At 57.6% G+C, this 14,907-nt stretch overlaps 1 protein-coding gene across 9 annotated transcripts in view; it reads left to right on the top strand.

The window, feature by feature from the left end:
* SHANK2 (SH3 and multiple ankyrin repeat domains 2) overlaps positions 1 to 14,907 on the top strand; it is a 497,540-nt gene that overhangs the window by 122,149 nt on the left and 360,484 nt on the right. For all 9 annotated transcript variants that reach the window (XM_058689981.1, XM_058689985.1, XM_058689980.1 and 6 more), the window contains exon 10: positions 4,602 to 4,679. In XM_058689981.1, coding sequence (XP_058545964.1) covers positions 4,602 to 4,679 — 78 coding nt within the window. The remainder of the gene's footprint in view (positions 1 to 4,601; positions 4,680 to 14,907) is intronic.

The raw sequence follows: 14,907 nt of genomic DNA, 5'->3' as shown, positions 1-14,907 counted from the left end.
GCCCCTGTGCACCCATCACCTGCCCCTGTGTACCCGTAACCTGCCTCTGTGCACCCACCACCTGTCACCTGCCTCTGTGCATCTGTCACCTGCCGCTGTGTACCTGTCACCTGCCATTGTGCACCCATCACTGCCCCTGTGCACCTGTAACCTGCCCCTGTGCACTCATCACCTGTCACCTGCCCCTGTGCACCCCTTACCTGCCCCTGTGCCCCTGTCACCTGCCTCTGTGCACCCATCCTGTCACCTGCCTCTGTGCACCTGTCACCTGCCCCTGTGCACCTGTAACCTGCCCCTGTGCACCCATCACCTGCCCCTGTGCCCCTGTCACCTGCCTCTGTGCACCCATCACCTGTCACCTGCCTCTGTGCATCTGTCACCTGCCCCTGTGTACCTGTAACCTGTCACCTGCCCCTGTGCACCCCTCACCTGCCCCTGTGCCCCTGTCACCTGCCTTTGTGCACCTGTCACCTGCCTCTGTGCACCCGTCACCTGTCACCTTCCCCTGTGCACCTGTCACCCTGTGCACCCATCTCCTGCCCCTGTGCACCCATCACCTGCCCCTGTGCCCCTGTCACCTGCCTCTGTGCACCCATCACCTGTCACCTGCCCCTGTACACTTGTCACCTGCTCCTGTGCCCCCATCACTTGCCCCCTGCCCCAGCTGCCTGTAGCCCAGACCAGGGCCTTTGCATTTGCTGCTCCCTCTGCTGGGAACACTTCCCTTGATTGTCATCCAGCCCTTCTTTGGTTTAGGGCTCAGCTTAGGGACCCCCTCCTCAGGGTCCTTCCCTGACCACCTGCCCTCCCTCTCTCTGTCACATGACCCTCTTTTATCATTTGCATGGTGCTCTGTGTCCCTGGGAGCCAGAGCGGTACTTGGCCCGGCTGACAGTCAGCGTCCACTGGTTTAGGCACGAACGGATGTGATTTCTGGGCCTGTTTCTTCGTGTATAAAGTGAAAATTGGTGACATCCGGGCTCCTGCAGCAGGTGGTGACCCAGAGGAATGGCCTGCCTTGGCTGGGGGCTGAGCAAACCTCAGAGATCCTCAGGGAGGTGGGAGGTAGTTTGGTTAAGTGTCTCTGAAAGGTTTTGCCCAGAAGATAATTGGCAGTGAAGACGATATTCTTCCTGATGCTTTGGCTGTCAAAAAAAAAAAAATGTAGACTGCTTCGTCTCTACTCGACTGACTTACCTAAGAGGATGGAAACACACCTCGGTGTATCCCAGAGGAGGCGCCTCGGGGAGGAACGTGGCAGCCGGCAGCCATTGGAGGGAGCAGCCGGGTCCCCCTCAGCCCTCCTCTGGGCCACGGCTTACTCGTCTTCTCCCTTTCTGAAGCCGCGGTTTTTCAGTTAAACGTTCCGGGCCTCTGCTGCCTTGTCTGTGAAATGGGCCTCCTGTTAGCCCATAGCAGGGATGCTGCACGGCAGAGCACACACGTGCACACACACTCGCACGCCCACGTCTGTGCACACACGCACGCGCACACACACGGTATAATTGTTAGTAAGCCGGACGAACCGTTTACCCTTTAATCGTGAGACGGCTGTGGGACGTGGTCTCACGTGGAAGTCGGGCAGAGACTAGAGTGACGGACCGTGTCTCTGGGCGGGTTAATGCTGACTTGCACACACTCCCTTTGTAGGAAGGGACCCTGGCTGGATCCCACCTGGGAGGGTGTGAATGGCGAGGATTTATTCTCAGCGCTTCTGATGGGACTTTTCGGTGAATGTGCTTACTTAGCAAGTAGGGAGCGTTTACAAGGACCTGCAGAATCGGGGGTCCTGCGGGGCTGTCCGGTCCTGGTTGTTGCCTCTGGGAACTGTTGGCTGGTGGTCCTTCCAGGCTGCTCATTCACGCCCTTGAGCGGGGCCAGGGCACACGGGGCGGCCTGTGTGGCTCAGGGGAGATCCCCCTCCCTGCTCCCAGCCACATTCGTGTCCCTTGAGTCCCAGCTGCGGTCCCCTGCTTGCCACCCCAGGGGACTCATGCTCTCTTGTCTCTTATGTGCCCCCACCAACGTTCTCCTGCCCCAGTTCCCTTCTCTGCCTCAGTTTCCTCAAATACCCTCTCCTCTGTCACCACAGACATCTTGCTCACTCTGGCATGATGATGCTGTTGTGTAAGTAATTTAATTGACTTCCTTTGGGTTGTCAGTAACAGGACCCAGCTAGGCTAATTCACAGCGGGAGGGTGGATGCTGGGCAGGCTCCAGGAGCCAGGCAGGGTGGGTAGGGCTGGGGCAGGACCAGAGAGCCTGGGGGCCTGTGTCCTAATAAAACCTCCTTACAGCACCAGCTGTGCGGGATTCCAGTCGCCCTTCCCCACTCCCCCCCGCAAGTGTAGTTTGAGATCCTGGAATAAAATGGCACCTGCCTCTGTCCTGGGCTCTGGCCTCGGGCTGGCTGTCCAGGGCTTGTCACCACCTGACATGCCGGCTTTCATTTTTTTTAACCCTGGATGTAATGGCATCCCGCATCTGAAAGATTTTGTTTCCCAAGCACAGATACGTCTTTTCCGGTTTTCTTAAACTTTTCGAGTTACTCAAAGTTTTACACGAGCACATGCGGGGGGGAGAAAATCAGTGCGACAGAGCATCCACAGCGATGCAGACAGCCACCGCGGTCAGCCCCGAGCTGCCCCTGGGGCCCTGGGACCTGGGCGCGGGTGGGAGCACAGGGGCCGGGAAATCCTTTCTGCAGGACTCAGATCCGCCCGCACCCGTGTCTTAGAAGTGGCTCATGGTGCTGGGATGCCTCCCCTGCCTGCAGCACACAGAGCTAGGGTCCCCGCCTCCTCTGTGTGGCCTCCCCTTAACATCAGCACAGCGGAGGTCCCCGGGGCCCCTTGCCCGGGTCACGGGGCCGGGGGGTACCCAGCTGGCTCCTGAGAGGTCACATCTGCTTCTCCAGACCCTGCTCTGCTCTGGCTTGGCGTCACTGTCCTGGAATGGAAACTTCCGTCCGTGTGGTGCCCTGTCCCTCTGACTCTCTGTGTGCGTCTGTCTCTCTCTGTCTCTGTTTCCCTTTCTCTGTCTACCTCTGTGTCTATCTCTGCATCCCTGTGTCTTTGTCTGTCTCTGTGTCTTTCTCTGTTTCTCTGTCTCTGTCTCTCTTTATCTGTCTCTATCTCTGTCTCTTTTTCTCTATGTCTATGTCTCTGTATCCCTGTGTCTCTGTCCCTGTGTCTGCCTCTCTCTGTCTCTGTTTCTCTGTGACTGTCTCTTCTGTCTCTGTCTGTCTCTGTCTCTTGCTCTCGCTTCCTGCTGTGCTGATCCAGGATGCCCTTATTGAGGAATAGTTCACACACCATACAATTTCCCCTCTAAAATATAGGGTTCTGTGGATTCTCACCCACAGCTGGCAGTCATGACCACAGTGAGTACCGGGTCCTTCCATCGCCCCACGCAGCGCCCCGGGAGAGCCCACGTCTCCCTCGGTCCCTCCAGCCCTGGGCAGCCTCTGGCCCCGTTCTGTCGATGGGTGCCCACTCTGTCTTCGCTCTGCTGTTCTCGAGGTCCTGCGACCCCACAGCGTGCACCTGTCTTTCCCCAGGACACAGGTCCCCTTCAGGTCTGGGGCGGGGTGCCCTGGGCGGTCACACCCGTCGTCTCTGGATTCTGCAGGGAAAAACGGGGAAGCCGGGGTGCACTCGGGAGGCCGTGACTCGTGCTTCCCGGGCTGTCGGCAGGCTCCGTCCTGCAGGGTGCATGCACACCGGTGTGCAAATAGTAGGTGCTCCATAAACGGACAGGAATAGACTTATTTTCATTGTAAAAAACACACACACAACGTGAATATTGGCTGCCTTTAAGAAACATCAAAAAATGCAAGTATGGGAAATAATAAAAAAAGCTTCCCCCCGTTGACTCCCTGACGCTTTCTCCCTTGCGCCCCGGGACGCTCCCTCCAGACTGGCTCTCCACTTGGCTACAACACAGAGGCTTTTAAAGCATGAAGGAAATTCATTAAGCCGTATTGTTGTTCTGAGACTTGTTTGGCTTGGAAGTTCTTGGGTCTATTTCTTGTCAGGCTTTGTGGCTCTACCTTGTTTTTTTCCTACAACTTTCCAGGCGGAGAACGTTCTGGAATGTATTCCCGCTTCCCTTATCGCAGAACATTTATGCCGTGTCCAGGTCTTCTCTTTCTGTGCGTTACTGACGTGTTTTCCCTCTATTTTACACACACGCACGAGACATTCTGTAGCACACGGCCCTCAGGCGGGGAGGGGTTCGGCCGTGGGGTGCACACGTTATGCATTTTCGTAGGTTCTGCCAAGCTGTCATCCCAAAGTGTTTAGAGAAGTTAAGCGTCACCCGGGAGGGTGCGGGGCCGTTCGTTCCCCTTCGTCCTCACCGCCCTGGTGACTGGAGCCGCCCCTGCGCTCACCCCCATCCTCACCCCCCCCCCGCGCTCACCCCCGTCCTCCCCACCCCCCTGCGCTCACCCTCTTCCTCACCGCCCCCGTGACCGGAGGCGCCCCCTGCAGACCTGCGTCACGTCCCGGATTTCTTGTGCGCGGAGCCTCGGAGCGTGTCCCTTTGGAGGACGTCTGTGCCACCGGCCTACAAACGGGCTTCTCTTCTCCCCCCTGCAGGACAGCTGTGCCAGAGTGCTGCTGTTCCGAGGCGGGAACAAGGAACTCAAGAACTACAACAGCCAGACCCCGTTTCAGGTAAGAGGAGCGCCCAGAGCCGCACCACCCGTGCGTGCGCCGTCGCGGGAGGCCACGCGGTTTCTGCACGGACCCGTGTGTCCAGCACGAGGTCGGCCCGTCTCGCGGGGATGTTGCCTGGTTGGGAGCCTGCGCCCCTTCACGCCGGAGCCGCTGGTGCTTTTCGGTTTGCCCGTCCGGACGCAGCCCTCCTTCCCGGTGGGCAGAGCGGCGGGAGCCCGCAGCCATTCATCCCTCTGGGCGTGCGAACAGCCTCTGCGGGCCGATTGCAAGGGGGGCGCTTTGTGGCTCTGCCGTGGGGAGGCGGCCTGCCGTCGTCTGGCACCCCCACGGGGCCTGCTGTCCCGGAGCAGAGGGAGGCGACACCAGCCCGGCGGTGGCCACAGGGCTCCGGGGCGGAGGGCAAAGCCACCACCTCCTCGTGGTTAAATTGTGCTGGTATGTATCACACAAAGTCGGCCGTTTTGACCATTTCAAAGGGCGCGTTTCAGGGGCCCTGAGAACATTCCAGATGTTGTGCAACCCTCAGTGCTGTGTGGATTCATCACCCCCAAAGTAACCCTCCCCCCCGCCCCACTCATTACCACCCCCCACTCTCCCCCACCCCCAGCCCCCGGCAACCACGAATCCACTTCCTGTCCGTGGATTTGCCCGTTCTGGACATTCCGTAGAAAAGGATCCACACACCGTGTGGCCTCTGTGTCCGGCTTCTTTCTCTCCGCGGGTTGTGTCTGAGGGCCGTCCGCGTGGTCGCTCTCGGGGTGCCTTGTTCCCCTTTCCAGCTGAGTAAAAATCCTGTTGGATGGATGATTTCGATGCAGCTGACCGGATGGTTTAGGGCGAAAACAGATTTGTGTGTGTAGGGGGGGCGGGGCTAAGTTACAGAAATGCTGTTTGACCCCGAATGTGGTCGGATGTCTCCACTTGCAGGAAAACCCAAGTGACCGTCATTTTTATTTGGAGGTGATTTTTACCTCTTACCGAGCCAGGAGGTCTCCGACTCGGAACTGGTGCGCACCCTTCCCAGGCCTTGCTCATAAGGGCGGGTTTGACGTCTTGAGAATGAGCCAGTCTGCTCCGGAGCCTGGGCTGGCTGTTTAAAAACCACCCGTGAGGTTACCGTCGTTGACCCACGGCGGTGGGCCTGGATTGTGGTCTCGAATCTTGTGGCTTTCAGGCATTTACAGCAAAACGGGTCGTGGACGTGACTTCCGGTTTGTTAACGGGTCTGAGAAGGCCGCCCTTACCGTCCCGGGAAGCGTCCTCTTGCCGGGGGTGCTTAGGGGCCACGGTGGCACCTTCCACTTGCCTGCGTCTGCCCCCGAGGGCCTTGCTGTGGCTTGCTGGTGGTCCTGGTTTAAAGATTTCTTTTTTTGTCATTAAATAACATTTCTTTGGTCCTTTGCTTCAGCTGCTTAGAAAAGGAAAGCTGATGTTCTTGTTTCGCGGTGAGCCCTTTGGGGATAAAGAAGACCCGTTTCCGACTCTGGGGCAGTGCCTGGTAACTGACACGGGGTGCTCCCGGAAAGTAGCCGTGGGTGGCGTCCAGGACCAAAGGCACATAGGTGGCCTCCCCCGTGGGTCCCCCCCCCGCCCTCCGCTGAAGCGTCATCGCAGCAATCCCCTGGGACGGGACACCCCTTACGGGAGTCCTGGCAGGATGCTTGGTACACGCTCCCGGGAGCAGGGCGGCACCAGCTCCGAGGCCAGGCCATCTGTCTCTCCTTTGATAATCAGTCAAGTGCCCAAATGGGTCTGGAAGACCCAGCAAAATGCAAATTATAATGATGGAAAGGATAATGATGCAAAATTACTCAGCAAAATGCAGCTGAGTGATAGGACTCTGTATGCTGCGAGCGTTGTTCACGTGACCGGCGGATTCAGAGTCCGGGCTACTTGGTCTTCATGCCCAGACGGGCTCCGCGGCTTCTGGGAGCTGGGTCCCTCCCTCGTGTCCCCTGCCTTCTCACACCGTGACGATGCAGAGATGCGATTCAGCCTTCGAGCCCCGCCTACGAAGTGCTCGGCTCTCATTCTCGCTCACGGTGCCCGCCTCCCGGTTGTGGAAGAGGAACCCCTTACCGTCCAGAGTGTGGCTGAAGCGATGGTTCGCTGCGCCCTTTGAGAGGATTAGATGCGCTCCCTGCAAAACACTCGTGCTCCTCGGCTGCCGTTCTGAGAGATCGTGGCCCGTTCCATGAGTTCATCTGGCCAAACATTTGCTTCATGGTTTCCTCCAAACGCTCAACCAGCAGCATCGGTGACACTCCAGGACTTGAGGGAAAATGCGGATGCGCAGCCCTCCCCGACCCTGGTCCCACGGAGTCAGAAGCTCAAGGGCAGGGCTTGGTGTCCTGGGTTCTGAGGAGCCCTCTCAGATCCTGGTGCCTGCTTGGGTTTGAGAATCCCAAGAGAGATGATTCTTGAAGGAAAGGAAGGAGGAGGAGGAGGAGGAGGAGGAGGAGAGGCGCTTACAGTGGCCCCTGGGTGTAGATTAGACAGTGATGTTGGCGGTGGCCTCGGTCAGCTCCGGCAGCCGTAGCCGAACGCCACAGGCGTAGACGACAGATGTTTATTTCACGCGGTGTTGGAGGCTGGAAGTCTAGGGTCACGGTGCCAGAAAATGTAGTTTCGGGCGAGGCTCTCCTCCTGGCTGAAAGATGGCCACCTACTCGCTGGTCTTTCCTCTGTGCATATGTAGAGACAGGAGGGGCTTTCTGCTGCCTAACCCTTTCCTTGTGGAAGCAATAATTCCATCCAACTGGGGTCCCACCCTTATGACCACATTTAACGTTAAAAGCCCTCTCTGCAAACGCTAACATTCGGGAGTTAAGATTTCACCGTTTGAAATCCGAGGGGCCAAAAATTAACCTGTAAAGTGATGATGTGGTGACGTTGATGATGGTGGTGATGGTGGTGGTGATGTTGGGGACGATGGCGATGATGGTGATGATGATTTTGCACAGAATTCTAAAGCTTACAAATACTCTTCCGAATGTTGCCATTTGACGTTCAAAATCCCAATGAGGTAGTCATTTTTGTGCCCGATTCATAGACGAAATGGGACTATAGAGAGGTGGACGCACTGGGATGCGAAGTGAGCGAGTGGCTGGGGTTGTGGTCTCCAGGCCTCCGGACCTCCAGTCCAGCGCTCGGCACACTTTCCGTAGCACACCTTGCCTCCTGGCTCGGAGCGAGCAACGTTAGGGGTCCTTTGTGCCTTGGACCGTTCAGCCCGAGGGAGCAAAAAACAACGTATCCCGATTTTGAAGACAAACGGAACGGAAGGAAGTCTGAAGACGTGGATGGTCTACGTGAAGATGGAACGCAGGTCGGGCAGCTCCTGGTGGCCGGTCTGCTGCCCAGCTTGGCTAGGCGCTCACACCCAGCTATCTAAGAACAGTAGCGTGGGCATTGCTGCGAAGGTGCATTGCAGGCATGGTTAAACCATGTCTCCCGCCAGTTAAGTGAAGGCGATGAACCCTCCGTAATGTAGGCGGGCCTCATCTAATCAGCGGGAAGCCTTAAAGGAAAAAAGGAAAGAGGTTTCCCAGAGAAGACGAAATTCTGCCTCAAGACTGTAATGGAGAGCTTGTGGGTTCGAGCCCCGCGTCGGGCTCTGGGCTGACGGCTCGGGGCCCGGAACCCGCTGCGGATTCTGAGTCTCCCTCTCTCTCTGTCCCTCCCCAGCTCATGCTCTGTCTCTCTCTCTCAAAAATAAATAAACTTTAAAAAAATGTTAAAAAAAAAACGACCGTAACGTATAACATCTGCCTGAGTTCCCAGGTTGCCGGCCTGTCCTACAGATTTCGGACTTGTCTGGCCCCGCAGCTCCTCTCAATTGCGTGTCCACACACACGTCCTATGGGCGTGTCCCCCGGGGAACTCTGGCTGGCACACGGAGGTATTGATGAGTCCTTCCTGCCTCCCGGAAGCTCCTCCCCCAAAGGGACTTCCTTGGGGTTGCAGGCAGGCCTTCCAGCCCCCCGCATATGTGGAGAGGTGGCCTTTCTCCCCACGTGGGTCGCAGTTGTGTTGTCTCTAGGCTGCTGGTCAGATGCCCGGACACAGGGCGTGAGGAATCAGGAGACGAGGAAATGGTGAGGAGAGGTCTTCTGAAAGACTGGCGTCTAGCGTTAATACACGCAGGAAGTCGGAGGGCAAGGGGGCGGGAAGAGGTGGAATCCGTCAAGGTGGAGTGCCGTGGCGTGGGCTGCCTTTCCGTGGGTGCAGCTCTCTGCCCGCCTGGCACTGACCCTAACTCACGTCATCGGCAGTCGTTTCTCCTGTGGCTGCCCTTCAGGAACACTGGGTCCCGTGGCTGGTAAGGGTCAGCGCAGGTTGCCCTTGGCCACCGGACCCTGTGTTCATCCTCGACCGCCACGCGGGACGTAAAAGCAGGAGGAAGACGACCGAAGCAGGAAACAGGGACCGCGTTTCAAAGCATCGGGCTGTGGCTGCCTCGCAGGCAGAGTCCCGTAAGTTCTGCCTGGCGATGCTTCTTGTGTCTTCAAGCCCTTCGCTCTGTGATTCTACAGCGCCCAGCGTGTGGCCTTGCGTGTCCCCTGGGGGATCACTCGGCTCCTGAAAGTGACCTTGTGCCTTGTCTGAAGCCCCGGCTGTCCTCCCCCAGACGACGAGTGTCTCATGTACTTTGTAGGGAATGCACGTCGATCTCGTGCACGTCGAGCTCACTCATTCAGCGGTGTAGACGGAGAGGGACGGACACCTTCTCACGCACAATTTGAGATGGCGTGGTGAGCACCTTGCAGAAGACCGCGTGCTCTGTCCTAGTCGTGCTCTTACCGAAGCAGCTGCTTCCGGGCTGGTGGGCAGACCAGCGGCAGAGGCAGTCTGACATTTTGGGGACATCCGGTTCTGGTTTTGCATATTTTCTGGGAAACCGATGAAATGCGCTCAACGGGCACCTCTGTTCCTTATTCCCACGAGGCACTTTCCTGAATCGTTTTGTTTAGCGACTCAAAACCCAAACTATTTGCTTGTGCCTTGTGTCCTTGAAATCCACATGGATTTTAGTGCAAGGTCAAGGCGATTTCGTTTCTCCCATGACCTTCCACCCCGTGCTAATGTTGTGAGCCGAGTCCCAGGATCTGTCCCGTTGTGCTGTCTTCTCTGCTGCATGTGGTGGTGGGGGGACACTGGGAAGTTGCACTAAGGTTGGGGGGGGTCACGTGACCACCTCCTAACTTGCCCTCCTGGCTTGCTTGTTCTACTCCAGACACCTGCTTTTTCTCAAGCACTCCAGACACGTTCTCGCCCCGGGGCCTTTGCACTTGCTGTCACCTCTGGGAATGGAGCCCTTCTGCCGAGAGTGCTGGGTTTCATCCCCCACGCCCCAGTGAAAGCGCCCTGTGGGTCTTCCTGTTGCCCAGAGCAACTGACACCCAGAGCCTCCATTCTGCGTGCACGTGTTTCGGATGGAGAATGGGGCTGGCTCAGGGAAACCGCGGCGTGAAAGGCAGACGCCGGACAGAACCTGAGAAACTCAGAGACCAGAAGGGAACTTCGAAAATAGTATCATCAATGCAACCAGGGGGGTAGGGCATGTGTGTGACATGGGGCGTTGAGGGGGGTCTCGACAATTACTAATGACAGCAGCGACCCTGAAGAGGGTCAGGAGACGGGCAGAAGTGGGGTGTCAGAAAATTCAGGGAGTCACCACGTGGGCCTGACATCTGAATAACGGAGTTTCCAGAAGAAGCAGAAAAAAGAGAAGAAATTAGCAAAGAGATCTTTCAAGACAATGCCACTGAGCAGGATGCGAGATTCTCGATCGAAACGGCCCCTGAATTTCCAGGGTGACATGTGAGCAAAGGCCCAGAGCCGGGACAGGGGTCACTAGAGCCCAGAACTTTGGGAATAAAAATAAAAACATGATTCTTTTTAAAAAAAATTTTTTTAACGTTTATTTTTTTGAGACAGAGACAGAACATGATCGGGGGGAGGGTCAGAGAGAGGGAGACACAGAATCCAAAGCAGGCTCCGGGCTCCGAGCCGTAAGCACGGAGCCCGACGCGGGGCTCGAACTCACGGACTGTGAGATCACGACCTGAGCCGAAGTCGGCCGCTCAACCGACTGAGCCACCCAGGCGCCCCAGAACGTGATCCTTACGTTTCAAGAGAGAGAAGCCAGTTTCTGTATAAAGGATCGGGGTTCGAATATCCCAGCAGCAGCGTGGGGAGCTCTCTGACCGTGACCTCAGTTCTTCCTCTGGGGCTCCGAGGGAAGAGCCCTCCCAGCCAGTGTTCCAGGAGACCCGCGTGAGGGTACACACGTGTTCCTCATGTGAACGCTGTCTCAGGGCGCTGCTGAGGGTGCGCCCCACCCAACGGGGGGTCAGCGAGAACGGGGAGACCCTGACCTGGGGCGAGGCCCTGGGGGCAGCCCGCCGGGCACAGGGGGGGTGGGCTGCACCAGGAGGAGTGTTGCCTGGAAACAAAGGACACGGGGGTCACCCGATGTGCTTGCCCCCAGGAGGACTCATGCTCTGCCTGATTTGTAAGTCCATCGGAAGGCGGGGATGGGTAGGGGCGCCCCGGGGGACTCGGTGGGTTAAGTGTCCGACTCTTGATTTCCACTTAGGTCACGATCTCACGGTTTGTGGGTTCGAGCCCCGCGTCGGGCTCTGTGCTGGCGGTGTAGAGCCTGCTTGGGATCCTCTCTCTCCCTCTCTCTCTCTCTGCCCCTCCCCGGCTTGTTCTCTCTTTCAAAATAAATAAATAAACTTAAAAGTATTTTTTTAAAAAGCAGAGGTGGAAAGCAGATCTTAAATCACGGCTGTTACTGAAGAGAAAGGCAGTCATAGCGGGCTGGCTCTCTCGGCTGCGGGAAGGGTGTAGACGGCCGTCGTAACGTGAGCACGTGTGATTCTTTAACTGCAGCCTGGGACACGTCTGTCCCGGGCTGTGTGGTGAGTGGGCTGAACCCTGGTCTTTGACGGGATGTCAGTAGCTAATATTTAAACTGAAAGAGATCGAGAGAGAGCAGCAGAGGTGTACTACTCACGAACAGGGTAAAGACCTAAGAAAGCATCCCAACTGCTGGACCCAGCTGGGGCGTCTCTGGGGCTGGATGGAGTGTGGCAGGGTACGACCCGTGGAGGATTTGGCTTTTCAAACCATCCATTCTGACGTATGGCACCGATAAAAAAAAAAAAATATTTTATTTTCTTTTTTTTTAAATTTTTTTTTTTCAACATTTTTTATTTATTTTTGGGACAGAGAGAGACAGAGCATGAACGGGGGAGGGGCAGAGAGAGGGAGACACAGAATCGGAAACAGGCTCCAGGCTCCAAGCCATCAGCCCAGAGCCTGACGCGGGGCTCGAACTCATGGACCGCGAGATCGTGACCTGGCTGAAGTCGGACGCTTAACCGACTGTGCCACCCAGGCGCCCCAATATTTTATTTTCTTAGAGAAACTCTCAGGGCGCCTGGGTGCCTCAGTCGGTTGAGCGTCCGACTTCGGCTCGGGTCATGATCTCGCGGTCTGTGGGTCCGAGCCCCACGTCAGGCTCTCTGCCGACAGCTCAGAGCCTGGAGCCTGCTTCGGATTCTGTGTCTCCCTCTCTGTCTGTTCCTCCCCTGCTCTCGCTCTGTCTCTCTCTCACTCTCTCAAAAATAAATAAAGATTAACAAAAAATTAAAAATAAGTAAAGAAACATTAAAAAACACTAAGACGAGAAAAGACACTCCAATGTTGCCCCTCCCCCCACCATGACCTCACCTTTGCCTGGGAACTCCTAGTCACCCTTCAGAACCAAAGTTCTTCCTCTGCAGGATGTATTCCTGGGGAGCCTTGGGCCGCGGACCCTTCGTTTCGGTTCCCACGTTACTCGGTAACATGCTGTTTACACACCGTGTTAGAGCGGATGCTTCCTACATCAGCTACCTCCCCCCCCCAAACCGTAAAGTTCTCCGAGTGGAAAGGATGCACGTTCTCCTCCAGCACCAGACCTGGAACCCTCGCGACTGGAGCTGAAATGCACCGTGGCTGCCGGAGGCCGTGGGTCACGCGGTCCTTGCGCCTTTCCGTGCCGGGCGCTAAGCGACGATGTTAATGGGGGACAGCCCGGCACAGGTGTGCAGCAGGTGGGAAGCCGGGTGCCAGTGACGGATGTGAGACATTTACGAATCAGCTGTGTGTCTCCTGAAGAAATACCCGCCCCCTCGTGTGAGTCCTCGGATTCTTTACCGCGTAGAAGCGAAGTGGAAACGGCCTGGTGTCAGTCCATGTGGCCACCAGCACCGAATAGCACAGCCCGGGCAGCTGAACACCAGACGTTTGTCGCCACAGTTCCGGAGGCCGGAGGCCCGAGATCCAGGTGCCAGTCGGTTCGGTGGCTGGCGAGGGCCCCCCTCCCGGCTCGCAGACGCCGTGCGCCCCCCGTGTCCTCTCCTGGCCTTGCCTGCACGTGTGCTTGGAGAGACAGAGGGCTCTGCCCGAGCTCGCTCGCCAGGGCGTGAATCCCGTCGCGGGCCCCCTCCCCATGGCCTCGGCTGACGCCAACCACCTCCCAAAGGCGCCACCTGCAAATCCCACACACGGGGGTCTGGGTGGGCTTCAACACGGGAATTCGAGGGGGTCGTGAACATTCTGCCCGTAGCCAACCTGAACGGCAGGACGTGTGCTCTGGGCCAAGGGTGCTGAGTGTTCTGTGCGCTGCTCCGTATCTTGTCTTTGACTCTGTCCCCTGCCGTCACTCTTCACGCGTGGCCCTGGGCGCAGCCACGTGCCCGTGTGGGCATCTGGTGAGGCGTGCACCTAGTTCCCCAGGAAGAGCCCCAGCAGCGGGGACGACGAGGGCGGGGCTCCCATTTCTGGAGCGTCCGCCTGGGGGCCACGCAAGGGGCCAGCGGCTTTCTGGGCCTGAGGCGGAAGTATCACGAATCCATGTGACGATCAGCTGGGAAGGCCCACCTGAAATCTGGGACCGTGGACTCCAACCTCGCAGCCCGTCTGGGCCCCGTGCCCCCTGGGCTCCCACCATCCTGCCCCATTTGCCGCTTTCCCATCCAGGGTGAGCAGGCTCCGGGCAGGGGTGGGGGTGGGGTGGGCAGAGACGGGGCCCCTGCTGTCATCGTGGTATTCCCACACGTGGCCCCTGCAGGTTCCCCGCAGACCTCGGTGGGCCCACGAGTGCAGTGGCCCCGTGACCCCCGCTGGCGGCTACTTTGCTCGGATTGTCCTTTCTCACTGTTCCTTTCCTGATCGCCTCTCCGTGAGGCTTTACCACCACAGATACACTAACGTTTTTTCGGGTATTAGGTGCATAGCTAGGCTGTATGCATACAAATAGATATTTTCGTTCCCCGAGAACTGTTTCCCCCCCGGGGGTGGGGTGGTTTCACCCCTTTTGAGAAAGACTTAAGGCGATTGAGCTTTCTGTGTTTGGAAACCGGCCAGCTCTTCCATAATTGAGTCATTTCTACCGGGGGTCCTCAGAGGGGGAGAAGGACAGTGGCTTGAAACAGCACAAATGTACCCTCACAGCCTGGGGGCCGGAAGTCTGAATCAAGGTGTTTCAGGGCTGTGCTGCCTCCGGAGGCTCTGGGGGAGGGTCCTTCCTGCCTCCTCCAGCTTCTGGGGCTCCAGGGACCCCGGGCTGTGGCTGCGCCCCTCCAGCCTCCACCTCCGCAGTGAGAAATCTCCCTCTGCCCCTTTCTTACAAGGACACCTGTGATTCCATTCAGGCCCCGCCCGGACAGTCCGGAACAACGTCTCCATCTCGGGATCCCTAACCTCGTCGCTCGGCAAACACCTGTTTTGCTATAGACGGTCACGTGTTTGCTGGCTCGGGATCCAGTCATGGAATCTTTTGGGGGGCCGTCACTCTACCCACCCCAAGAGGGAGAGGCTAGTGGCCAGAGGAGAAGGTTCTGGATAGGGGCTCACAGGCGCCCTTCCCTGTGCCTGGAGCCCCTCCCCGACTGCTTGGCTGGTCCTGTCCCTCGGGGAAGCTCATAGCCCCTCCCTGAAGGGGGTGCCCACAGGTATCCTCACCCTGCATCATCACTGTCTCCCGGGGTGTCCACCTGCCTCCCTTAACCCCAACCCTAAGCCTTTGTTCCGGTCACCCCTTGAGTGAACGTGACTGTTGGTTTTAGGAACATGCCATTCCTTGGGGAGGGGACGCCGTTCCCACAAAACCCCAGAGCAGTAACTAAGTGGATGACATTCATGAGGCCGGCTGCCTCCACCCACTCAC

The sequence above is a fragment of the Neofelis nebulosa genome, chromosome 10 (assembly GCF_028018385.1).
Source record: "Neofelis nebulosa isolate mNeoNeb1 chromosome 10, mNeoNeb1.pri, whole genome shotgun sequence".
NCBI lineage: Eukaryota > Metazoa > Chordata > Mammalia > Carnivora > Felidae > Neofelis > Neofelis nebulosa.
Note: the sequence above shows the minus strand (reverse complement) of the source record. Positions and strands in the feature narration are given on the sequence as shown.